Below are 23282 nucleotides of genomic sequence, written 5' to 3'. Positions count from 1 at the left end.
GCCTGCGAGGCCTGTCCGTGCGAGGCACCTCCGATGCCCGGAACCCCACCCCGCGCTCAGCCCCTTTGTACCCCTCCGGTGTGGTGTTTGTGCATGCAAGCTGTAGATGCAGAGCATCCATGGGGGATTGGGGGAGGCTAAACTGACAACAGCCAGTTGCGTGGCCAGCCTGCGAGCAGGGCGGCACGCGGGTCGGACACGGTCCAGCATGCGTGCAACGGGCTCTGAGTTCCTGCGGCCCAAGGTGCTGCTGGATAGTCATACATATACTGGGTATCATACACATACCGTGTGATGCCTCTGGCCAGGCAAATGCCGCGGCTGAAATGCAATAGGCGCGCAACCAAAGCTGCCGTACATCGCGCGCCAGCAGGTTTTTCAGGCCCGCCAGCGCCGCTCTGCAGTTATACAAACATACTACAGGCACAGACCAATACACCCAAGCCTGCGACATCGCACACAGTGCAAGAAACACCACTCGAGCTACGTCTCGAGCGAAAACACTCTTGTCCTACCTGCCGACTTGGGCCTGCGTCTCTCGACAGCCGGCTGAGCCTGTCCTATTACCATAAGCTCATACATCTAAGGAGCCAGCCCATATGGCTCGCTCTTCAGCAAGTCGCCCCACGATGGGCGCCTTGGCGCTGCTTTTGGTGGCGAGCTGCTTTGTGGGCGGCGTGTTCAGCGCTCGCATGGCGAAGCTAGCGCTAGATGGTAAGCGCGGCATAGATACATGGGAAGGAGGATGTAAGCAGCGCCTTATATCGGACCAAGGCGCACTCGCAACGGGTTCTTTCCGTCACGTTCGCCTCCTCTCGCGCTCCTCACCCTTCCTCCCCTCCTCCCTGCCGCCTGTTCCCGCAGACTCCGCCTCTGTGTCGGACGCCTCCGCCTCCTCTGCCGATCAGCAGCAGGAGCTGGAGTCCGTGGTGTCGGCGCTGGCGCACATGAACGCCGACAGCGAGGCCATGCGCCGCGTGCTGGCGTCGGGCGTGTACCCGCCGTCGCCCGCGCCTCCCAGCCCCAGCCCGTCACCTCCCGCGCCTCCCTCCCCCTCTCCCCCGCTTCCTCCCGGCCTTGCGCTTGAGGCGGAGCACTACGTGGCTGGCTTCTCTGCGAACGCCACCATCGTGGCCGACCTGGATGTGACCAGCCAGGCGTCTGTGGATGCCTTCATTGCCGCCTTCATCCAGCTCACCGCCAACGCCCTCAACATCGACCCCGCCAGCGTGTACGTGACGCGCGTGACCAAGGGCGGCGCGTCCAGCGGCCGCCGCCGCGCCGCGCTGGAGCAGAGCGGCGCTGCGGAGCGTGTGTGGTCTGCGTCGGAGCTGTCTGCGCTGCTGCCCGGCGCTGGCCTGAGCCTGCTTGCGCTCAAGCGCGTGACGCCCGCCGATGATGCCACCGTGGCTGGGCTTCGCTCCGCCAAGCTTGAGCTGGTGCTGGGCCCTGGTGCCAAGCTGCAGCAGGCTCGCCGCAGCGCTCTGCAGCAGCAGCCGTCGTATACTGCGGATGTGATTGTCGACTTCACGGTCGTGACGCTGGTGGAGGTGGCGCTGCCTCCCTCGCCGCCGCCCAGCCCGCCGCTGCCTCCTGGCGTGTCTGCTCCTCCCACCGCTCCTGTTTCGCCTCCGTCTCCTCCTCCTCGCCCTCCCCGTCCTCCTCCGCTGAACGTGGCTGTCCTGACATCCGCCCTGAACGCGTCTTGGGTGAACGAGGCCCCCTCTCCGCCTCCCTCGCCTCCGCCGTCGCCTCCCTCGCCCAGCCCGCCTGCGCGCGTCACGTCGGTCCGAGTCAGCCGCATGCCCGCCCAGGGCACTCTGTCGGGCGACAGCAGCAAGCCCGTGGTGTGGTACAACGACGCCAGCTTCCGCAGCTACCGCAAGCCGCGCAGCCCGCTGAACCTGGTGTTCTGGAGCGCACGCCGCCAGTGCACCGCCACGGTGGGCGTGTGTGGCGGCTGCCCGCGCGCCTGGGCTGTGCCGTCCAACGCCACGCAGACCACGACGACGCTGCCTCTGTACTTCCGCGAGCCCATGCAGCTGGACAGCATCACCATCACGCAGCTGCAGAACCCCGGCGTGCTGTCTGTGGAGCTGCTGCCGTGGCCCGCCACGCCTATCCCTGAGCTGCCCGGCGTGGCGCCTGTGTCCGGCCCCAAGGGCCAGCCCGTGTACTCGGCCGCGTCTGACAGCACGCCCTGCGGTGGCGACCTGGTGATCAACGTGCCTTCCGACCGCTCGGGCAGCTCGGAGAGCGTGCCTCCTCGCGGCAGCCAGTCGGAGCTACCGCCGCGCCTGCGCCGCACGGCCGTGGGCGGCATCCGCATCACCGTCAAGGCGCAGGCCAAGGGCGCCAAGCCCACCTTCATTTCGTCGGTGCGCTTCAGCGGCCGCGTGCTATACCCGGCCAACCCCGCCACGTACGACGGCATGTAGGGAGCTGGCATAGGCAGGGTAGCTGCTGGCTGAGTGGCTGAGTGGTAGTGAAGCATGTTGGCGGCTTGCATGAGAGCAATGGTAAAAGCGGACACGAACCCAAGTTATCCAAGTGATGAATGCAATTCATGTACGGACAACCTAGCTTATGGCATTCCTTGATTCTTACGGCGGTGGCGGCGGTAGGTGGCTTAGTAATACCAGGACCTAATCATGCATATTCTTGCGGCCCCGCACTGGGGCACACTAGCTTATGACGGACCCTGCTGGCTGGGTAACGGTGACAATGGTGATGTTAACGAAGTGCTTGCGAGTGAATGCGAATGCAAGACGCCGTCGCGAGCTCCAGGCTAGCAATAAACATCACGAAAGAAGTTAGTGTCAGCGGCAATGCGGTTACTTGTTACCTTCGAGACGAGACACCGGTGCGCGCTCCACGCTGCTCCGCATTCGGCACGCCAAACGGAGTCCGAGTGTCGTGGAGACTGCTGCCGCTTGCAGGGGCGGACGCGTTCCAGCTCGCAACTAGGCTGCTGCCATTCGCCGCGACAACGCGAAACCCACAAAATGCACCCACCTGGAACGGAGCCAGGCATCCGCGGGCGCCCATGGAGCATATGCGTGGGCAAGCGGAAAGAAACGGGAGAAGAAAGAAGCGGCGTGGCGGATGTCAGTAGCCGATGCCGGGCAAAGCTGCCGAGCAAGTGAAGCAGGGTGGCTGCCTAGCTGGGGCCGGGCTGATTAGAGGGCTGAACGGCGGCTGCACCGGGCGAGCTGTACTGGTAGTATGTACTGGCGCCGGCCAAGCGTGGTAAGTATGGGCGCCGCTGCATGGATCCCGCCCCCATGTGCCGCGGCGAGGCTGGCGACGATGCAGTGGCGTACAGCTGACAGCTGAGACGGACGGGCGCGGACCGCTGTGCGGTTCCCCACACCCGTCCAGGGACCGGCCCACGCACGGTGCAGCGGGGCCGGCCGGGTGGGGGAACCGTGCTGACAGCTGAGTGGGCGGCGGGCGGAGGGCTGGCCGAGCTCGGTGCGTGTCCACGGCATGTACCCGAAACCGCTGAAAAGCCAAACCAAGAAACAAATTCTCCAGAACCAAATAACCAAGGTGTAAGACGACGACGACCCGTCCGCGCAGTGCTGCAATCGCGTGCATGCGGCCGCGTGAATGCTCAGGCTGCACCCGCAAGCGGGAGGCTCGCCAGTTCCAAACGCTCGAGGGCGGAACCTCGAGTGGGTCCCTGCCACTGGGCAACAGATACCGGCGTGAACTTGCCGGGGCCCAGGGGCGATTATCCCTGATACGCCCTGTTAACGAAGTGCTTGCGAGTGAATGCGAATGCAAGACGCCGTCGCGAGCTCCAGGCTAGCAATAAACATCACGAAAGAAGTTAGTGTCAGCGGCAATGCGGTTACTTGTTACCTTCGAGACGAGACACCGGTGCGCGCTCCACGCTGCTCCGCATTCGGCACGCCAAACGGAGTCCGAGTGTCGTGGAGACTGTTGTTATTGATTGATTGGTGTGGATCATGATTGGCCTCTAGCACATAGAGCTGTCCCTAGAACGCAGCACGCAATTCGTGTGGCGCAGCAGCGCTGAACATGCGCATGCATAGCAGCAGCAAAAAGTATAGGTCCGTGTGATTGACCTTACAGGGGGCGTGGGGAAGGGATGTGGCCACCAGCACGACACCTCGTGGTTGCGCCGCAATGCGTGAATGCTATGATTGAGGGCACGGCCCTCAGGTCCCACAAGCAAGGACCGCAGTGAACCGGCCTTGCAGGGCCCTGCTGTGTAATCCACTACCAGATGAAGCTTGCTGTCCGCTCCGTGCCTCAGTCATGCTCCAGTCGGGCTGTGCCGGGACGCGCTGCAACAAATCCCGGGGCCTCCGCAACCGCAATCTGGGTGCCGATCCGGCTTGTGATGCGTGATTGACGTGCTTTACGAAAGTGGTGCAAACGCAGACCAGAGCATAAGGCGTAGTGGCTTGCAGGCGACAAGGGAGCAGGCCATGCGTGTGCGTGGGCGGCGGGCGGGCTCACGCGTCAACTGCAGTGAAAGTTTGGGGGACCCCCACGGGGGACCCCCGTTCGCCAGCAAACCGGTACCATGGGTCATTTGTGCATATGCAGTCATGCATGAAGTAAGACACTGGATAACTTGCACCGCAACGGCGTTGTGTGCGCGCCTTTTCCGGGATTGCTCATCACGGCTTCCCAGCTTCTTGCCCTTCTTTTTTGGGTTGACCGGAGTGTTTTGCGTCCTACTAAATGAAAATATGTTCCGCATTTGTGTCCATAAATAGAACACATCCGTAGGGAGTCTACGCCGCAGTGTGGGCGCGACGAATTGCTTCCACTCGCCTGCGCATCTGCCGGCGGGTGGAATGTCTGCATTCGGCGACCTTAAGGGCCAGATTGAGGTAGGGCGTTGCTTAGCGCACGATAGCAGAGCCCGGGAGTTCGCGTCGATGCATTCGAGCCTCGTGGCCTTGCCCAAGCCCCGATATCTTGCAACAGAGTCTACATGTTGTTGTCTAGGATGTCCCTCTGTATGATATGCAACAATGGAAGGCTGGCCTCGCTGCCAACGCGGCCACTGTGCCGACTCTATGTTGCCGGCCCCATCGATTTCTCCATAAAGAGAGAGTAGTAAATCGCATAGAAGGCACATGATGTGGCCGCGGCAGGCACTGCGAGTTGCGGTTAGGCCCCGATTGGTTCTCTCTCCCGCGCTTCTAGGCTACGCATATCTTGCTCGTGTAATCGTTGCCGTCACTATTACCGCATTGGTATCACACGACAGCGCAGACTCGAGTAACCGACGTCAAGCCAGGGTCCCAGGAACCCACGCCGGGTGCACACAACTTGACCTAACGTGCGAACCGCGTTCCTCGCAATCCTGTTTCCACAGGAGTATGTCGCCTCGAGGCTACGCTCGTTCGCCACGCGCTTTGCTTCACAGCATGCAGCACACCTGTCCACAGCACAGGTAGGATCACCCTGGACCTCCACTGGTTGCGACGCCGCAGCGCTGTACTTGCTCTGTACGCCTGGCCTTGCCTCTCGACTCGCTCCGCACCATCCACACATGCGCCTTTTCAACACGAACATACATACACACAGGTCCAGCAAGCGGTTTTCGTGGACCTCTTGGAAAGCCCGCCTCTTCCCCAGATCGAGGCGCTGCTTCAGCAGCACCCGCAGCCGACCCAGATCACCGCCTCGCAGCAGCAGGCTGTAGCATCAGCCTCAGGCGCGACCGCCGCCCGCGCCACCCCCGCTGCGGCCGCTGCTACAGCCGCAGGCGTCAGCCAGGGCGATGGGTCGAAGCGGGATGCGGCCACGCCGTCTCGGGTGACGCCAGAGCCCTCGGCAACAGGCGGCCTGCTGCCTCCTAGCAGTGCAGCCGCCGCAGCAGCCGCAGCCGCGAACTCGGACCTTCTCGGTGCTCTGGGAGCGGCGGCCGCCTCCGGCCGCGTCACTCCCACGCTGCCGCCCATGCAACCGATGGACCTGGGGCTGGCGAATGGTGCTGGCGGCGGTGCTAACGGTGGCGGCGCGGCGGCGGCGACGATGGCGGCGGGCGCGAGTGTGTCGGTGTGCGGCGGCGGTGGCGGCACTGAGGGCCTCATACTGGTTATCCGCCACGAATGCTCGTGAGTGGCGAGATGTGGTGGTGGGATTGGTTGGCGGTGATGGCTTGGGGCCACGTGGGGGCATGTGTGTGCTAGCACCCTGTGAGCCGCGATCGGTGCTACCGGGCGGTGTTGGAAAAGCACAAAGAAGAGGGTCGGCACCGGGCGGTGTCTTGTTCGTGGGCCACCGAGCGCAAAACCACTTGCCCGAAGCCCCGCGCACCCTCCTCGGCCTGGTGTTGCTGCAGTGCGCTCGGCTGCCGCGAGCCCGGCTGCATGCTGTGCGCCTGCAACCCGCTGCGCCTGTGCGAGCGCAACTTCAGTCGCAAGTACCTGGTGCGTGGCGGCGTATGTGTGGGGGGGGGGCGTGTGTGGGGGAGGAGGTTGTAGATTCCAGCCCAAATTAAAGCGAACCCAATGCAATAGAGCGAGGAGGAGAGCGTGGCCTATGCTTGACGACGGAGTGGCAGGGGGGGGCGTGTGCTGTCTAGGGCGTGTGCTGGCTAGGGCGTGTGCTGGCTAGGGCGTGGGCTGGGAGATAAGAGATAGCAGGTGGTTGGAAGGCAGCTGGGAGGTGTCAGGGGGATAGGTAGGTGGGAGGCGGCTGGGCGCTGCTGCCAGGCTGTGTAGGGCCACGCCATGTGGAGCGCTGTGCGTGTGTGCGCTGCGGTGTTGCGTCGCAACAAAGCATCCCGCGCCGCCCTGTGTATCGGTACGGTACACGGCACGCCGCGCAGGTGGGCGACGCGCTGCGTGCCAAGTGCGGCGCCTCCATCAAGGTGGAGCTGAGGCGGCTACAGCCGGGCGCGCAGCAGCAGGCGGCTGTAGCGGCGGCAGGCGGCACAGGGGCGGCGGCGGCGGCCACGGCTACTGCGGCGGCGGCGGCGGCGGCTGTAGCCACCAGCGTGTTGTGTGAGGACGAGGAGTCCAGCAGCATTCTGCTTGAGGTGAGGAGGCAGACGCCTGTAGCTTGCATGCTCTGGTGAATTGCAAATGACATGCCAGGACGTGGGTTAAGGCTGGACGCGTCTAATGCCAACCCGTGCCGGCTCGCGCCGTCCCGCCACCTCCACTCCGCAACTCGCCAACCCCTCCCCCAAACACACTACCACCACCACCCACCACACACACTGCCTGCAACACAGCTGGTGCTGCTGGACGGTGTGATGTGGAAGGAGCGCGGCGGCGACTGCCGGGCGCTGGGGGCGGACGACCTGCGCGCCTGCATGAAACTCAACAACCACAAGGTCCGGGGCGGAAGGGGCGGTGCGGGGGCGGTGCGATGCGGTGCGGGAACGAGCGGGGCAAGGGGCGGAGGAAGGGGTGTTGCGGGGCGGGATGCGGCGGGGTAGGGCAGGAATGGGCTTGGCGGGGCGGGGCGGTGGGCGGGCGGGGCGGGGCGGGGGCGTTGTGGCAAAAGAAGGGACGGCGCGGGGCGGGAAGGGGAGCACCGGGAGGCTGTGCGGAGGGGACTGGGTCTTACAATGCACGTGCACATGTCGTGGCACCCACTCATGCCCCTTTCGTGCACGCATAAACACACACACACACACACACACACACACTTGTTTTCTTTGTGCTCTGAACACGCATACACTATCACACACAGGATGAGCCGCTACTGCAGCTCAAAGCTGGTGGCGGTGGTGGCGGCGGCGGCGGTGGTGGTGGTGGTGGTGGTGCAGGCGCCAACGCAGTCGCCAGCACGGGGCAACGTCGCATCCTCCTGAAGCTGGAGGTGTGTGGCGGCTCGAGGTCGGCTCTGAGGCGGGCGTGAACTGCAGCCGCTCTCACTCATTACACGCCCCTTGCACTCAATATTGCACGATTCGGGGCTAGCTCGCTTTGTAAGCACCGGTTGCCATGCGGCATTCCCATAACCAAACCATCCCATGTCGCATGCCTGCTGCGTCCCCAACACCTGGAGCTTAACCTTTTCCCCCCAACTCGGCGGTGATCTCTGACTATCTCCCCCAATCCCCCACACGCCTGATGCCTGCATCTGCAGCGCGGCGTGGCCGTGCTGCCGGAGCTCACGGTGACGGACAGCTCGGAGGCGCTGCTGCAGGTGGGTGGGGGGCTGTGTGTGGGTGGGGGGCTGTGTGTGTGGGGGAGGGTTAGCCATTCATGCGAACGGGGGGGGGGGTCGGGGAAGAGGGGTAGCCGTTCATGCTCATTGAAGCAATGAGTTCACAAGGTTGGAGTGCCGACGGTGGGGAGATACGGTGGCTGTCAGGGCAAAACGGGAGCCTGAGTGCCCGAGCCCAACAGGTAGGGCAGGTGGGAGCCCGCAGCGTGTGGCCGTGTGCCGTACCCCTCGTCCCGCGTTTCGTACACGCACCTGCACCGTCCTGCGTGTTTCCCTCCCTTGTGCTCTGAGACACACTGCACATGCGCGCGCGCACACACACCCCCGCGAATACACACACGCGCACACACACATAATGTTTTCCTTGTGTTCTTTAACATCACACACACACACACACACACACGCACACACACACACACACACACACACACACACACAAAATGCCTGAACACACGCACGTGCTCGCGCACAGGGCCGCAAGCCGCCCTTCCGGCTGCTGGTGTCGGCAGTGGCGGCGGACGACCCGGCGGTGCCGCTGCCGGCGGTCGCGTACGCCGTGTCGGAGGACTTCGTGGTGAGTGCCCGTGGGCGAGTGCGGGCGGGCGTTTGCGGGCGTGTGCGGGCGCGTGCGGGCATATGCAGGCTTGTGCGGGCCATCCTCCATCCTCTCTCCATCCCCGCCCTTCCGCCGCCTCGCCCCTAACTCCCTTCCACCGACGCGACGCCTCCCCACGAGTATCACTGCCCTGCACTTCTTGCCTCTGCGTGTGCTTCGCTCAGTTTGGTTTGGTTTGGGCTGGTATTTGCAAACCCTGCACCCTCCTCAGGTGGCCACGCGGCGTGTGAAGCAGGCCAACAAGGCCGAGGTACCGCTGCTGGACGACCACGTGAGTAAGATCGAGCACATCGGCCGCGAGACCGTCAAGAAGTTGGCGGACGTGGTGGCTGCGGCAAAGGAGCTCAACCTGACTCTACAGGTGCGCGCTGTGAAGTCCGTGATAGATTGGGGCAAGGCCGCAAGGGGCCAATCAATGCGCGGCCGTGCGCCTGCGGTGCTCATCGCTCTTTGTTGTCTCTAAGAAAGATCCTTGTTTTGTGCAACATGAACACAGCTGCCGGAGGGCGTGGGCGGCGCGGTGACAAGTGTGGGCCAGTTCCAAGCCCTGGCGGGCGCGGCGGACAAGGACGCACAGCTCAAGAAAGTGGTGGGTGCTGGGCCATTGGCGGTTCGTGTTGTCCCTTAGCCGCACCAACACGCGGCTGTCGCTGGAAACGGCGCACCTCTCGTCTCGAATCCTCTCGGTAGAGCACCACGGAGCCACCTGACCCCCTGACCATTGTGCCTGGCTACGATTTCGCTTCTCCTTGATTCATCATGAATTGTAAACCCCGGCCCGCACTGTGTTCGCGCGCGCACGCAGCTGCAAATGGTGCTGAAGCTATCCAAGGAGAAGTGGGAGGAGGCGGCGGCGCACGCCGCCACCGCGGTCGTGTCAGACTTCCGGCGGCGCGTGTGGCATCCGCCCAACGGCTCCGCTGTGGGGTTGCTGTTCGGGTGCAAGTACGGCGGCGTGCTGCTCAAGGAACCCGTGTGTGAGTACGGCAGGAGTACGGCACGGTGGGGCGACAGTGCGTCAGCACGGGGCAGCAACAGCCGTACTGTGCAGGGCCAGTTCGGCATACGGCGAGTCACTGCCGGGGGCGGGGGGCTGGACTGATGGCTGGCTTGGGTGCGGGGGCGCCAGGCGCCTCGTGTGAAGGCGTGTCGTTCCAGCATGACCCTGACTACTGTACGTCTCCCGCATGACCCGATTACGGTACGCCCTGCACATGCGGAGGGCTGCTTGCGAAGCCGGCTTCGAGGTCGGTTGCAGACGCACTATTTGAAGCTGCCGCCCCTGCGCCATTCCCGTTTCCTGTGACAACATCACTGCAGCCCTGCTGCACGCTGCGCCGGGCGGCGCCACGCAACGCATTGCGCCCGAGGACGAGCTAGACGCCGCGGCGCTCACCCTCATGCGACAGCTCAAGGCGCAGGTACGTAGGTGGCTCGCACTCATCAGTAGCTTGGACGCTCGGAAGTAGGGGCACGTGTTCTGCTCCAAAGGGATACCTGGCGGTATGCGTGACACCAGGCCAATTCGGACCCGTGTCACCCCACTGCTGTCGCTGCCGTTGCGCCCGTCCCTCCAGGCGGTCAAGAGCTGGTCGATGCCCGGACACCCCGGCTGGTCCATCTTCCAGGACGGTCAAGCTCCCGGCATGCCGGCCAACGGCCTGCCCCCCGGCACGGCCGCTGCTACCCATCACCATCATCGCCGCAGCAGCGGCACCGGGGCCGGGACTCTGGGCGGTGCTGCTGGTGCTCTTGGTGGCGGGGGCGGCTGGGCTGTCACGCTGGCACCAGGGATGGGCGCCCCCGGCCCGCCGGCGGGCCTCCCGCGCGCGCCCTCGCCCTCGCCCATGTCAATGCTGGCAGGGCCAGGAGGCGTGGCTGCTGCGGGCGCAGGCGGCACGCCGCCGCCGCCTCAGGGGCTCGTGCCTGGGTCGTTCCTACACACGCTGCTGTCACACCACGCCGCGCAACAGCAGCAACAGCAGCAGCAGGCCGCCGGTGGCGCTGGGGGCTTTGCCGCAGGCGCGCCCGCAGCTCCGCCGCCTGCGCATGCCCTGCTTGCGATCGCCAACGCGGTGCGACAGCGGGCGGCAATGGCAGCGGCGGCTGGCGCCGGTGGTATGGCAGGAGGGCTGGGCGGCAGTGGACTGGCAGTCGGGGCCGGAGCTGGGGAGGGTGGCGGAGGTGGTGATGGCGCCAGAGGTGCGCTCGGTGGGGCGCCGGGGGCGGCGATCCGGAGCGATTTGGCCGCGCTGGCTGCTGCGAACATGGGTGCGTTGACAGGCATGTTCCGACACCAGCATCCGCAACAGCAAGGACAGCTACTGCCGCAGCAGCAGTCGCAGCAGCAGCAGCAGCACCAGCACACCTGCCCGCCGCGACACGAGCTCGGGGCAGGGCCAGCGGGCGGCTCAGGGCCGCAGCCTTCGGGCCAGGACCCCGACCCAGTCGGGCCCTTTGGCGGCTTTGGTGCCCACCTGCACGCCCTGTTTGGCGAGCCTCAAGCCCAGACTCAGCACCAGGCCCAGCAGAACCCACAGCACCAACCACAGGCCGCCAACGGTGCGACGCAAGGCGGGCCCGGCGGAGCCAGTCGGGCTCCGCTGGTGCCGCCGCCGCTGCTGCATGGGCAGATGCACCTCAGTGCCGGCGGCGAGCTGGAGCTGCACGGCCCGCAGGGCGCACACAACACCAACGCCAACGGCGTGAACGGCGGCTCCGGAGCTGCAACACATGCGGCTGCCGGCAACGCAGCGGCGGGCACCCGGAAGCGGCCGCGCTCGCCGTCGCCCTCGCCGCGGCCGTCGCAGTTGCCCTCGCCGGAGCGCACGCCCTCCGCCCACACCGCCACCACGGGCGGATGCCCGACCGCTCAGCTGCTCGCCACCATCGCCTCCATCCCCTCCCTCACCTCCTGCCTGGCAGGGCCGCCCCTCCCAGGCTCGGGGGCGGGCGGCGCCGGAGCGGGCGGCTCGCTTGGGCTGGGCCTGGGGTCGCTTGTCCTGCCAAGCTTTAACTTTGACCCAGATGGAAAGCTGCTGCCGCTGCTGTCCCTGTTTGCGGAGGCCGGGGCCGACGCGGCGCTTGAGGCGGCGGTGGCCGAGGAGGCCGGCGCGGAGGGCGGTGGTGGCGAGGGAGGCAGGGGCGGAAAGCAATTTGCGGTGAAGGCGGAGGGACGCAGCACAGGGGAGGCGGGGGTGGAAGCGGGCAGGGGCAGCGCCGAAGCACGCAGCGGCGACGGTGGCGGCGGCGAGCGGAGCGCCGAGGCAAGTGGCCTGCCGTTGCTGCCACGAGAGCCGACGCTGCAAGGCGGGCTGGCGATATCGGCTGAGGCGGCGGCGGAACCCAACGCCATACCCAAGGTACGTATTTGTGTGTTTATGTGTGTTTGTGTCAGGACCGCGTTCGAGTCGCGCTTGACTACCTGCACAAGCCGGCTATTACACCACTTGAAGAAACGCTGGGCCGGGCCCTCCGCTCAACCCCCGTCCTCCCTCCCGCGTCGTTGCGGCTTTCCAATGCCTTCATCATCTCCGCCCTCATCGCAATCCGTGACCCCTTCCACTTCCTTAACTAATAATGAATGTAACCCCTGCTGGCCATGGTGGCAGGCTCTGGACGCCAGCGCGCTCCATTCCACGCCCTTCGGCACCGGCCTGCCCGCTTCCGTCCTCGAGGAGATAGCCGCACAGGCGGGGGAGGTTGAGGCGGACGCGGGGCCGTCCGGGACCAGGGACCAGGAGGAGAGGGAGAGGGAGCGGGAGCGGCTGGCAGGGGTGGCGGCGCCGCCAGCCAAGCGCCGCGGCACCAGCGGCGGCAGCGGCAGGACCGCGGCAGGGGCGGGGGCAGGGGCAGGGGAGAGCAGTAGCGGAGGCGCCGCCGCCGGCAGCGCGCAGCAGGGCAGTGGCGGCAGGGCTGGGTCTGGAAGCGGAGCACGGGAGGCAGGGACGGCGCGGCCGGCAGAGAGCGGGACCGGCGGCGCGGCGGCAAGCGGCAGCCTGTCGCAGCGAACCAGCGGCGAGCAGGGCCCTAGGAGCGCACGACCAGCTGCAAGCGAACGGTCAGGTGCGAGCGGCAGTGGCGGCGGCGGCAACACGCCCCGACACGCCGCCCGCGCTGCTGCCGCTGCCGCTGACGTGGCGGCAGCGGCTGGTGATGGTGGCGACGGCGGCGAAGCGGGAGCCACTGGACCCAACCCTTTTGCAGGGCTTGGCGGCAGCGCAGCCGCCGCCGCCGCGGCCCTTGGGCCGATCACCTCGCTGCAGCCTTTGGAGTCCCTGGAGCTCTTGGCCTTCCTGTCGTCGGGCCTGCCGCAGGGCCTATCGCTGGGGTCCGATCTCGCCAACCACCTTGCGCTTCTGTCACCCAACGGTAACGGTAACAACGGGAACGGCCCCGGCCCCGGCGCCGCAGCTGGCAAGACCGCCGGCCCGCAGGCAGGCGACGGAGAGCCGGACGCAGCTGATGGCGCGGTCGCGCGCGGGGGCGGCAGCGGAATGCGGGGGGCGCGGGACTCGGGGTCCATGGCGGCCGGCTGCACGGAGGGCGTGGCGAGCGCGGTGGGCAGCGGCGGCCTGGGCGGCGCCAGCAGCGGCAAGAGCGCGGGAGGCGGCGCCGCCAGCAAGAGCGGTGCAGCCAGTGCGAGCGCAGTCGGCGGGGCTGGCGGCGCGGCCGGGGCCGGAGCGGACGGCAGGGGGGAGCCGGCGGGCTTGACGCAAGCTGGGCAGTCATCGGTGGTCAACCCAGCTTTTGAAGGTGGGCTGACGGGGCTTATGGCGGCCATAGCGGCGGCGGCGGCGGCGCAGGGTGGCGGTGGCGGCGGGGCGCAGGAGTCGTTGCCACTGATGCCGCAGCACACCTCAGGCGGCCGAGGCGCGTCCGGTGAGGCTCTGCAGCAGTCCTCAGCTCTGCTCCATCTCCTGCTAGCGCAGCAGCAGCAGCAGCAACAACACCAGCAGCAGCAGCAGCGCCCGCAGGGGCTGCTGCAGGCTGCTGCCAGTGCCGGAGCTGCTGCTGGCGGGCTCGGCAGCGGTGGAGGTGGCGGAGGCCACACCACCACCGCGGCCTCCGCGCTTCACAGCCAGATGGCTAGCCTTCATGCGGCGCTGGGGGCGGCGTTAGCGCGCAGTAGCATGGACGGCGGCGGCAGTAGCAACGGCGGTGGCAGTGGCCATGGGAGCGCGGATGCGGCCCTTGCGGGGCTGCTGGGCAACCTCGAACTGGTCGCATCTGCGGGCCTGCACCAGCAGCAACAGCTGCAGCAACAGCAGCTGCAGCAGGGACGTGAGGGCCTAGGTATTGCCGGGCGCGCGGGGCTGGGGAGCAGCGGCACAGGCGTGGAGACATCCCCGCACCCGCACCGCCGCTCGGAGCCCATGCTGCGCCTGCCGCACGACTCCTCGGCAGCAGCCATGCTGGCCCCTGGGTCGCTGCTGGAAGTCATGGGTCTGCTGGGGGCGACGACGTCGCCAGTAGGGGCTGGGGCAGCTGGGGCGAGCTATCCGCACTTGATGCACGTGCGCAGCGCGTCTGCTGGCAGCGGCCCGGTGGGTAGCGGCGGCCAGCCGGGCGGCAGCGTGACTGGAGGCGCGGGCGGCGGGGTGTTGGGCGGTGCTGCTGTGGGCGGAGGACCGGGGGTGGGAGGAGCGGTGGCGGGCGGAGGAGGGGGGTCCGTGTTGCAGCACCTGGCGGCTCTGTCACAGCTGCACAGCCGGCTGGGGGCAGCGAGCGCCCTGACGGAGGCGGGCGGCGGCAGCGCGTGAGCAGGGGTTGGATGGGGGCTTGGGAGTGGAAACGGGTGCGCGACTGGGCGGGTGTTTGCATATCGTGTGCGTAGGGATGGACCCTGGTGGACGCACCTGGGAGAAGTACGAGTGTGTGACTTTCCGGTGATCTCCACTGGTGCTCCCAGGCTGTCCGAGTGATGGGGATACCGTGTCCGCTGGGATAAGGACTACTGTGCGTGATTCTTTCCGACTCTTCTGGTGCCCTTACCGTCTACGTGTGATGGGGGTCCTGCTTGAGCCTGGTGAGTTTGAGGCGCGATTAGAGTTGCTCGCCAGCTGCATGATCGATGCTTGGGGCATGCGGCAGCCCTGTGTTGGCGGCGGTACTGCTGATTACAGTACCGTACTTGTTAGAGTGGGATAGTGGCGCTCGAAATGTTTTACAAGTTGGTGGTCGGCGGTTTGAAACTCGTATTGGCTGTTTAATCAGTGCTCAGGGCCACTTGATGCTGGTGGTGCAGCTAGGCAAGCGGCCGGCAGATTGCTAGGCTTGAGGTGCACAGGGGTTCCGTGAGTGGGTGAGTGGGTGTGCAGCAGCATGTGTGATGATGCCGCACACACGGGCCGGACCCGGAATCCAACTCACGCCAGGGCCTTGCGTTGGGGGTCTTGCATCCGCGCATTGAGCTTGAGCGTTGCATAATAACCAAGCGTTGAAACAGCGATTGGCGGTGATCGCTGGAGCGGTGAACGCTGTTTGTTGACTTTCTTAATAACCGGCGCCACGCCGCCGCCGCCCCGGTGTCTTGATGGACGGGGCGCCTGCATTCATGCGGATGGCAACCCTCACGCAGCAGGGGATGTTGCTCTTTACCGTAAACACAATCGAGGAAAAGTGTGCTGTTGTGTTACTTTGCGGCATTGATGGGCAGCAAGGGATGGGCATAGCCGGTATCAACGGCAACAAGAGCCAATTGTTCAGGGAGGCTGCATCTCTTTTGGTGCTCCACCTTCCGTCGCCTTACATGGCTGCGCTTGACACATGCTGCCACTCGTCGTTGTACTTATTTAGTTATAGTGTTATAACTTATGCTGTTGAGTGGCGCGAATGTACGGTAAGATGCAGACGGGGTTAGCATGTAAGCTTGCCGCCGTGCCGCGCTTGAGTAGCTCTTGCCCCCTTCGTTCCGGCCTTAGTCTGTCATGAGCCTGTGAGCAGCTGCAGCATGGCGCAATTGCTCAAACCGATGCTCAGGCCAGCACTGGTGGTCCCCCGCTAGCCGCCGTGTCGGCCAACGCTGACACGAACTCGCTAAGGGAAAGTTTGGATGGGACGCAGGGGCCGCGCGGTGCCCTTGGACGCAGGGGCCTTAGCGGCCGCACCTGCAGCCCTGCGCGTTCCCTCCTCGGTGAACGGTGCACCACGCGGGCGCATGCAGCCAATATGTGCAAGAGATGTCGGGCATAGGAATATGGAGACCGCCTATCCAGGCTTCGCAGGCTCCAGCCTCCAGGTGTCGCTCAATCGCTGCCCTGGCGCCGTGAGGGCGGCGTGCATGTCTGCGCAAGCCCACCCGCCGGGTGCCACTACCGGTTTGGGCTGAGTCCAGAGGAGCCCAAAGCTTTGGGGGGCCTGAAACCACCGCAACATTTGTCCCCCAACGACTTTCGACATAGCAACGTGTAGCTCGTGCATCCCTAGGGACTTGCCGGAGTGGCACCCGGGTGCGCAAGCCCACGCGCAAGCCGTGCCAGGCCCGTGCATGCATGACGCAGCTCGCGCGCGCTCTGTGGGCTTCGGACTCGCCGACCCCGGGCAACCTTTCAAGGGCTCTCGTGGTCATTATCAAGCACCAACAGCTATTCGACACTGCGTATTACCCGGCCGGCGCTTGCAGGCCCCGAACGCGACGCGAAGGAGGGTGCTAACAAGGCACCCGGGCCAGCGACTTGTCTCTTAAGATATTGGATCTTTCAAAGTATTCATACGTGGGCGCTGCTGAGGCGCAAACGGGCCCCTCGCTGCAACGGGTCCGAATGGCCATGCCGTACGGGTTCCGCGACTTTTGTTCCTCGCTGCTGTTTCTCCACAGATTATACAGACTGTCCCGGCACAATACCTTGCCGGACATCGTAGTGAGCGCAAGAAACACGCGTGAATAAGCGAAAGCACATTTCGCGCGCTACTACCCGTCTCTACATCGCTCAACTCAAGCGTCCACAAGTTTTGCTGTGATAACAAGTCATAAGTATGGCGCCTCGCGCCCGCTCTACCTGGGCCTACGGCCTTGCGGCACTTCTCGTCGCATGCAGTTTTGCTTGTGTGGTGAACGGCGCTCGAATGATTCAGCCTGCCGATGGTAAGCTATCCGCAATATTCCTTACCTTACTCGACGCCGCGAGCGTGGCAAACTGCAACGGGCTCTGAGTCACACCATGCTACCTCCTGCCTACCTTCGCAGATGTGTTTCCCCTGGACCACAACGACTCGGCGATTGACTCGGAAGCCATCCAGCAGGTTGTGTCGGCGCTGGCGCACATGAACCAAGACAGCGAGGTCATGCGCCGCGTGCTGGCGTCGGGCGTGTACCCGCCGTCACCCGCCCCTCCCAGCCCCGAGCCCAACAGCCCAAGCCCGGCGCCTCCCAGCCCATCCCCACCCCAGCAGCCGCCCTCACCCCCGTCTCCACCATCCCCACCTCCATCACCCATCGACCCCCCGTCTCCGCCATCTCCAGCTCCCTCGCCCCATCCCCCGTCGCCTCCCGCGCCTCCCTCCCCCTCTCCCCCGCTGCCTCCCGGCCTTGCGCTTGAGGCGGAGCACTACGTGGCTGGCTTCTCTGCTAACGCCACCATCGTGGCCAACCTGGATGTGACCAGCCAGGCGTCTGTGGATGCCTTCATTGCCGCCTTCATCCAGCTCACCGCCACCGCCCTCAACATCGACCCCGCCAACGTGTACGTGACGCGCGTGACCAAGGGCGGCGCGTCCAGCGGCCGCCGCCGCGCCGCGCTGGAGCAGAGCGGCGCTGCGGAGCATGTGTGGTCTGCGTCGGAGCTGTCTGCGCTGCTGCCCGGCGCTGGCCTGAGCCTGCTTGCGCTCAAGCGCGTGACGCCCGCCGATGACGCCACCGTGGCTGGGCTTCGCTCCGCCAAGCTTGAGCTGGTGCTGGGCCCAGGTGCCAAGCTGCAGCAGGCTCGCCGCAGCGCTCAGCAGCAGCAGCCGTCGTCTACTGCAGATGTGATCGTCGACTTCACGGTCGTGACGCTGGTGGAGGTGGCGCTGCCTCCCTCGCCGCCGCCCAGCCCGCCGCTGCCTCCTGGCGTGTCTGCTCCTCCCACCGCTCCTGTTTCGCCTCCGTCTCCTCCTCCTCGCCCTCCCCGCCCTCCTCCGCTGAACGTGGCTGTCCTGACATCCGCCCTGAACGCTTCTTGGGTGAACGAGGCCCCCTCTCCGCCTCCCTCGCCTCCGCCGTCGCCTCCCTCGCCCAGCCCGCCTGCGCGCGTCACGTCGGCCCGAGTCAGCCGCATGCCCGCCCAGGGCACCCTGTCGGGCGACAGCAGCAAGCCCGTGGTGTGGTACAACGACGCCAGCTTCCGCAGCTACCGCAAGCCGCGCAGCCCTCTGAACCTGGTGTTCTGGAGCGCACGCCGCCAGTGCACCGCCACGGTGGGCGTGTGTGGCGGCTGCCCGCGCGCCTGGGCTGTGCCGTCCAACGCCACGCAGACCACGACGACGCTGCCTCTGTACTTCCGCGAGCCCATGCAGCTGGACAGCATCACCATCACGCAGCTGCAGAACCCCGGCGTACTGTCTGTGGAGCTGCTGCCGTGGCCCGCCACGCCCATCCCTGAGCTGCCCGACGTGGCGCCTGTGTCCGGCCCCAAGGGCCAGCCCGTGTACTCGGCCGCGTCTGACAGCACGCCCTGCGGCGGCGACCTGGTGATCAGCGTGCCTTCCGACCGCTCGGGCAGCTCGGAGAGCGTGCCTCCTCGCGGCAGCCAGTCGGAGCTACCGCCGCGCCTGCGCCGCACGGCCGTGGGCGGCATCCGCATCACCGTCAAGGCGCAGGCCAAGGGCGCCAAACCCACCTTCATTTCGTCGGTGCGCTTCAGCGGCCGCGTGCTGTACCCGGCCAACCCCGCCGCGTACGATGGCATGTAAGGAGCACCAGCCTCCAGCAGGCATAGGTTTGTGCAACGCGACGTGACGAAAGCCGGGCACTGCAAATTGTGCATGGTGGATAGGAGCACAGATGGGCACTGAACCAGAAGTGCTGCATCTGTGCGGTTTAGTGATTCACATGAGACGATTGGGACTAGCCACCTTAATTTATGTCTAACAAGCGTGCGGGGGACCTAGCTGTGGATGCAGATGAAGCGCTGCCCGACCATTACGATCAAGGACACGTGTTGACATCTGCGCGATTTATTGGTATGCATGGGACGATGGGCACTAGCCACCTTGATTGATCTCTAGCATGCGTGTGAGGGCCCTAGCTGACAACGAAGATGAAGCCCTGTTAGACACTAACAAGTCAGGGACGATTGTTGACATGCCGCGCCATTACACGCGGGTGTCTTAGCTTGCACAGCCTAGCAGGGCTTGATTCAGCCCATTTAGCTTGCGCCGAAAGCGCTTTTTAACGATTTAAGGGTTCGTGTTGTGGTTAGGCGACTAGTACACGGCGGCATCGTGCCTAGTACGGATGGTGACCAGATGCCGTAGCAGGATGTGCGCCTGCGGTGTGGATGGATGTGGATGCGAGACTGGTAGGAGAAGGACGAAGGAGCAAAGTAGCAATCACCTTGTGAGGCACGCAAATTTCATTCGTTCGTTGTTTGCTCCGTCTCTTATAGCGTTCCGTACGTACGTACGCAGGTGGTGCGTCGCAGCACGCAGCGCCACTGGCACGCGGTGGTCTGTGTGTGCACACTGTCCACAGGCAAAGATTGCAGAGCCCTGATGGAGTCCTGAAACTGTGACTCACTTGGATGGCCTGCCAAAACCGTCTGACACGAACCGCAGCAACGCAACTAATCTAGCACCGAAGCGCAGTGCATGTCGCCTAACGGAGTAACAGAATGGGACCAGCCAGGTGGCAGAGGGCAGATACTGTGGCCAAGACCATCACTGGCTTGCAGTTTCGGGCCTCGAGGCATGGCGGCATGATCAATACATCATATACTCAGAAAGAATCGCGTAAACCGCCGAGAACCCAACGGCGACAGCCCTCCTTCCTTATTCCAACCCGCGGCGCTTCATCACACTCTGTTGTGTTCGTCTCACTCGCATTCGACTCGCCCACCACTCAGCCGCACAATAATACGGGCTCCCTCTTCTGCCTTCGCCCGGTTCTTCTGCCTTCGCCCGGTTTTTGCCCCTGCCTGTGAGCCTGTCACACTGTCTGCCACCCAGCCACTGCTTTGCTGCACTCTGTATGCATTTTCTCTGCCGTTCTCTTCAGTGCTCATCCGTGGACGCTGGTCGCCTGCCTGCAGGTGCGCTGTGACTCAGCATATTGAGTGTGGCGTTGCGTTGCGTTGCGGTGTGTGTGTGTGTGTGTGTGTGTGTGTGTGTGTGTGTGTGTGTGTGTGTGTGTGTGTGTGTGTGTGTGTGTGTGTGTGTGTGTGTGTGTGTGTGTGTGTGTGTGTGCGTGCGTGTGTGTGCGCGTGTGTGTATGTATGTGTGTGTCTGGCGCTGTTGCTGTGTGTCTGGCACAATTCAGGCTCCCTCTTCTGCCTTGCCGCGCCCTGTTCTTGCCCTTGCTTGCCACACTGTCGCCCGGCCATTGCTTTGCTGCACGCTGCTCGCATTACGAGGTTGTCTTTCATCAGTGCTCATCCGTGGACGTCGGTCGCCTGATTGCAGGTGCGCTACCACTCAGCGTCGCATACTGTCTGTGTGGTGCTTTCGCCTGGCCGGGCGCCCGGAGCGTGAGGAATGCGCGTCAGCATATTATGAACGTCCCCTCCCATCCATCAAAACGGACTGTCCCTCCTGTCTCCCATGTACCACCGAACGCGCACAGTCCCCCCCCCCCCATTGACGTTCCAGCCTGCCAGCAAGTCAGCAATGTCTTGGTACAGTAACTCCGAGCCGCGCACTCATGCCTTGGCGTTGCAAGTTGAATGTTACGGTCTGGGGAATACACGAGCCGCGCACTCATGCCTTGGCGTTGCAAGTTGAATGTTACGGTCTGGGAACACGCGGCACACTACGCCATTCTGCCCCTTACCCTGTCCCATCGGATTCAACTGGTCCTCGGCAACCGTCCAGGACCCCGAAATCAGTATGTAGCTGGCATCAGCGTCTGTGCAGAATGCCACAAGCAGTTCTCGGCACCCGTATGTTCTCACCACCCCACATGGACGAGTCCTTCAGTTGATTATTGGTTACACGGATGGGTCTTAACTTTACGCTCTGTCGTGCAATACGGCCCCGTTTCTTCCCGAGAACACAACCCGGCCGCCATTGCATGCCGTTCACCTACCGCCGCACTACACCCGGCCATACCGGTGCTACCGGTGCCTGCCAGGCGCAGTGGATGAAGCATGGCACGCAGCCCTCAAAACACAGCATTAACCCTGCTCGAGCAGCCCAATTGCTATTGGCAATCCAAAGCGCCCAAGCCCAGACCTTATCACCAACAACCGTGCTCTCCTCCAGGAGACCATCAAAGCGCTTTGAGAAACGGGCAGGCAGCACACGAGCCCACCCACGCGTGCGCCACTGTACTCAACAGGAACAATTTCAGCTTGCTTGGCCGGCAATGGCGGTGGCCCACGGCAGCATGGACCGCGCCCAGGTCCTCATAACACAAAACTCAAGAAACCAAAATAAGCAGTGTGTGGCCAAGTACCTGTGGGTTTGGCGAAGCACGCGCAGCTAAAGGCGCAAATTAATGTAACCTGAAAACCATATGAAGTACCGTAGTACAGAAAACAAAACGGCATTGCTGCCAGGTGTTGGTTTCAGCACTGTCACTGCAATATCTGCAAGGCCATGTCGCATTTGCGCACGCGGGCTCAAGCCAGCCATCCAATTAAGCTTGTGAGCTAATTGTGCACCCCGGCAATTATTACGCAAACGCCATGGAAGTGGGGCCACCGCCGTACGGGGGCTGTCAGCACCTGCAGCGCCCATCTTGGGCTGAGCACATTCAACCGGAGCAGTATGTGCCGTCCTTGACGTCAAGCCACAAGCGCAAGCCCAAGTAAAAGCAATACCAGCAAACGTTATTGAAACGGGCGTGGAATGGAAAAAAAGGATGCTTGATGGCACACCGTCTATCAGCGTCCAAACAGGGGCCAGTGACCCAATGACCAGTCGAGGATTTGCCAACGGGAATGCAGTGCAAATGTCGAGCCTTGTACTGCCAGAGCTGCAACCAGTTGACAATACCACAAACATCATACCAAACTGATGCAACACCAAGTGCCATGAATCAGTAATACGGCGCGGCCGCAGAAAGTCCACGTCAAGCAACCCTAACAGGCAACAGCCGCACTTGTCCATCTGATGCATCTGAAAGGAGCTGTCCAAGGCAAGCGGAGCCTCTTGCTGCGATCCAAGCATCTCCTGGCGGCGGCGCTCCGCCTCCGCAGCCGCAGCAGCCACCGCCACAGTGCCGCTGCCCAGGGCCATGCTGCGCAAGGGCCCCGCAGCGCTGGCGCCCAGGCGAGCCAGGTGACGCAGAGCGGACAGCATTCCGAGCGATCCCTAGAGGCTTGAAGAAAAGGATGCGACCGCGTCCTAGGTTGTCGGGATGGATCCCGGCTTGCGGTGGGTATCGGGGGGGGGGGGGGGGTCCGGCACTGGCAAGCGTGTCCAGAGCCGACAGTACGCGCAAGGTGAATTTGTGATAAATTGCTGTGTGGTAGCTGTGAGAGTCTAATTTCAGTCTCTGTACTCGAAAACAAGGGTTCTAGGAGAAAACGATGGCCCAGCTCGTGTCCGTGTTGACGTCGGTCTTTTGTGCGGTATATTTCATGGGCACCACTGTATTCATCATGTTGGACAGCAGAGCAGCCGCAGAGTTCGGGCAAGAACAGGCGTCTCTGAGGTCTCATGGCTCCAGGGCCCGCATGGGGCTGGAATGGGGCGCCGGGACTTTGCCTCATAGGTGGCCTCGCCTCGCCAGCCTCCCTCCTTCGGGACCCATAGAAAAATGCGCGCTAAGGTGAGTCTCGATGCAGCAGTTATGCAATGCACGCTATGTCTCTAACAAGCGCCTGCGCGCCGCATTGCAAGGGTGGCGCCGCCCAGACACTTCGGCAACTGTCTCTGACCCGTCTGCCGCGCATGTGCTGTGCCTTTTTCATGAATGCAGTGGAGGAAGAAGCGTATGCGTCGGCTCAAGCGCAAGCGGCGGAAGATGCGGCAGCGCTCCAAGTAAACGGAGAGGCTGTGCCTCCCGCTGGTGGAAGGCGGCTTGTGAGGAGGAGGCTTCCAGCCTTGCAACAGCTATCTTCTGACTCTTGCTAGCGGCATTGGGCTCTGGTTTGGGAGCCTGCTGTAAATCCAGAGCTCACTTCTTCTCGTCTCTGTCCATCCTCCAAGCGGCTTTGCTGAACGTGATCTCGCCGTTATCAGAAGCTCAGCTTACCGGCGACAGCTCAGACGGCGAGCGGGTTTGGCGGCGGCCAGTACCGGCAGCATTGCGCGAGAGCGGCGGGCGGGCGAGCAGCTGCTCTGGCGGCGTGGTGCTACATGCAGTAGCAATGGTGCCTGCTGGCTCTTATGGGAGCCGGGCAGAGGGTGG

General features: G+C 64.1%; 3 protein-coding genes across 3 annotated transcripts; all 3 read left to right on the top strand.

The window, feature by feature from the left end:
- The first annotated feature begins 437 nt into the window (after nucleotides 1-437).
- Nucleotides 438-4256, top strand: CHLRE_08g365050v5 (uncharacterized protein). Its single transcript, XM_043064901.1, has 2 exons — nucleotides 438-714; nucleotides 865-4256. Exons 1-2 carry the CDS (start codon nucleotides 630-632, stop codon nucleotides 2436-2438), a joined length of 1659 nt encoding a protein of 552 aa, XP_042921897.1. The 5' UTR covers nucleotides 438-629; the 3' UTR covers nucleotides 2439-4256.
- Nucleotides 4257-4587: 331 nt separating this feature from the next.
- Nucleotides 4588-15672, top strand: CHLRE_08g365000v5 (uncharacterized protein). The gene is made up of 15 exons (XM_043064899.1): nucleotides 4588-4871; nucleotides 5363-5440; nucleotides 5575-6107; nucleotides 6335-6422; nucleotides 6824-7033; nucleotides 7232-7333; nucleotides 7696-7824; nucleotides 8095-8154; nucleotides 8648-8749; nucleotides 9003-9152; nucleotides 9288-9380; nucleotides 9597-9768; nucleotides 10112-10212; nucleotides 10369-12153; nucleotides 12403-15672. Exons 1-15 carry the CDS (start codon nucleotides 4836-4838, stop codon nucleotides 14551-14553), a joined length of 5790 nt encoding a protein of 1929 aa, XP_042921896.1. The 5' UTR covers nucleotides 4588-4835; the 3' UTR covers nucleotides 14554-15672.
- Nucleotides 15673-16627: 955 nt separating this feature from the next.
- CHLRE_08g364931v5 (uncharacterized protein) lies at nucleotides 16628-19723 on the top strand. Its single transcript, XM_043064894.1, has 2 exons — nucleotides 16628-16877; nucleotides 16980-19723. The coding sequence occupies exon 2, from the start codon at nucleotides 17057-17059 to the stop codon at nucleotides 18680-18682; it is 1626 nt and encodes a 541-aa protein (XP_042921895.1). The 5' UTR covers nucleotides 16628-16877; nucleotides 16980-17056; the 3' UTR covers nucleotides 18683-19723.
- Nucleotides 19724-23282: the final 3559 nt, after the last annotated feature.

This window comes from Chlamydomonas reinhardtii, chromosome 8, assembly GCF_000002595.2.
Source record: "Chlamydomonas reinhardtii strain CC-503 cw92 mt+ chromosome 8, whole genome shotgun sequence".
NCBI classification, from domain to species: domain Eukaryota; kingdom Viridiplantae; phylum Chlorophyta; class Chlorophyceae; order Chlamydomonadales; family Chlamydomonadaceae; genus Chlamydomonas; species Chlamydomonas reinhardtii.
The sequence above is the reverse complement of the archived record's forward strand: the minus strand, read 5'-3'. Positions and strand labels throughout refer to the sequence as shown.

Excerpts from the sequence above, each read along its gene's own strand:
- CHLRE_08g365050v5 (XM_043064901.1), top strand. The coding sequence starts at position 630 with ATGGGCGCCTTGGCGCTGCTTTTGGTGGCGAGCTGCTTTGTGGGCGGC. Across the intron at positions 715-864 it reads GGCGAAGCTAGCGCTAGATG|ACTCCGCCTCTGTGTCGGAC; the intron begins GTAAGCGCGGCA and ends CTGTTCCCGCAG.
- CHLRE_08g365000v5 (XM_043064899.1), top strand. The coding sequence starts at position 4,836 with ATGTCTGCATTCGGCGACCTTAAGGGCCAGATTGAG. Across the intron at positions 6,108-6,334 it reads GTTATCCGCCACGAATGCTC|TGCGCTCGGCTGCCGCGAGC; the intron begins GTGAGTGGCGAG and ends GTGTTGCTGCAG. Across the intron at positions 6,423-6,823 it reads ACTTCAGTCGCAAGTACCTG|GTGGGCGACGCGCTGCGTGC; the intron begins GTGCGTGGCGGC and ends CACGCCGCGCAG.
- CHLRE_08g364931v5 (XM_043064894.1), top strand. The coding sequence starts at position 17,057 with ATGAACCAAGACAGCGAGGTCATGCGCCGCGTGCTGGCGTCGGGCGTG.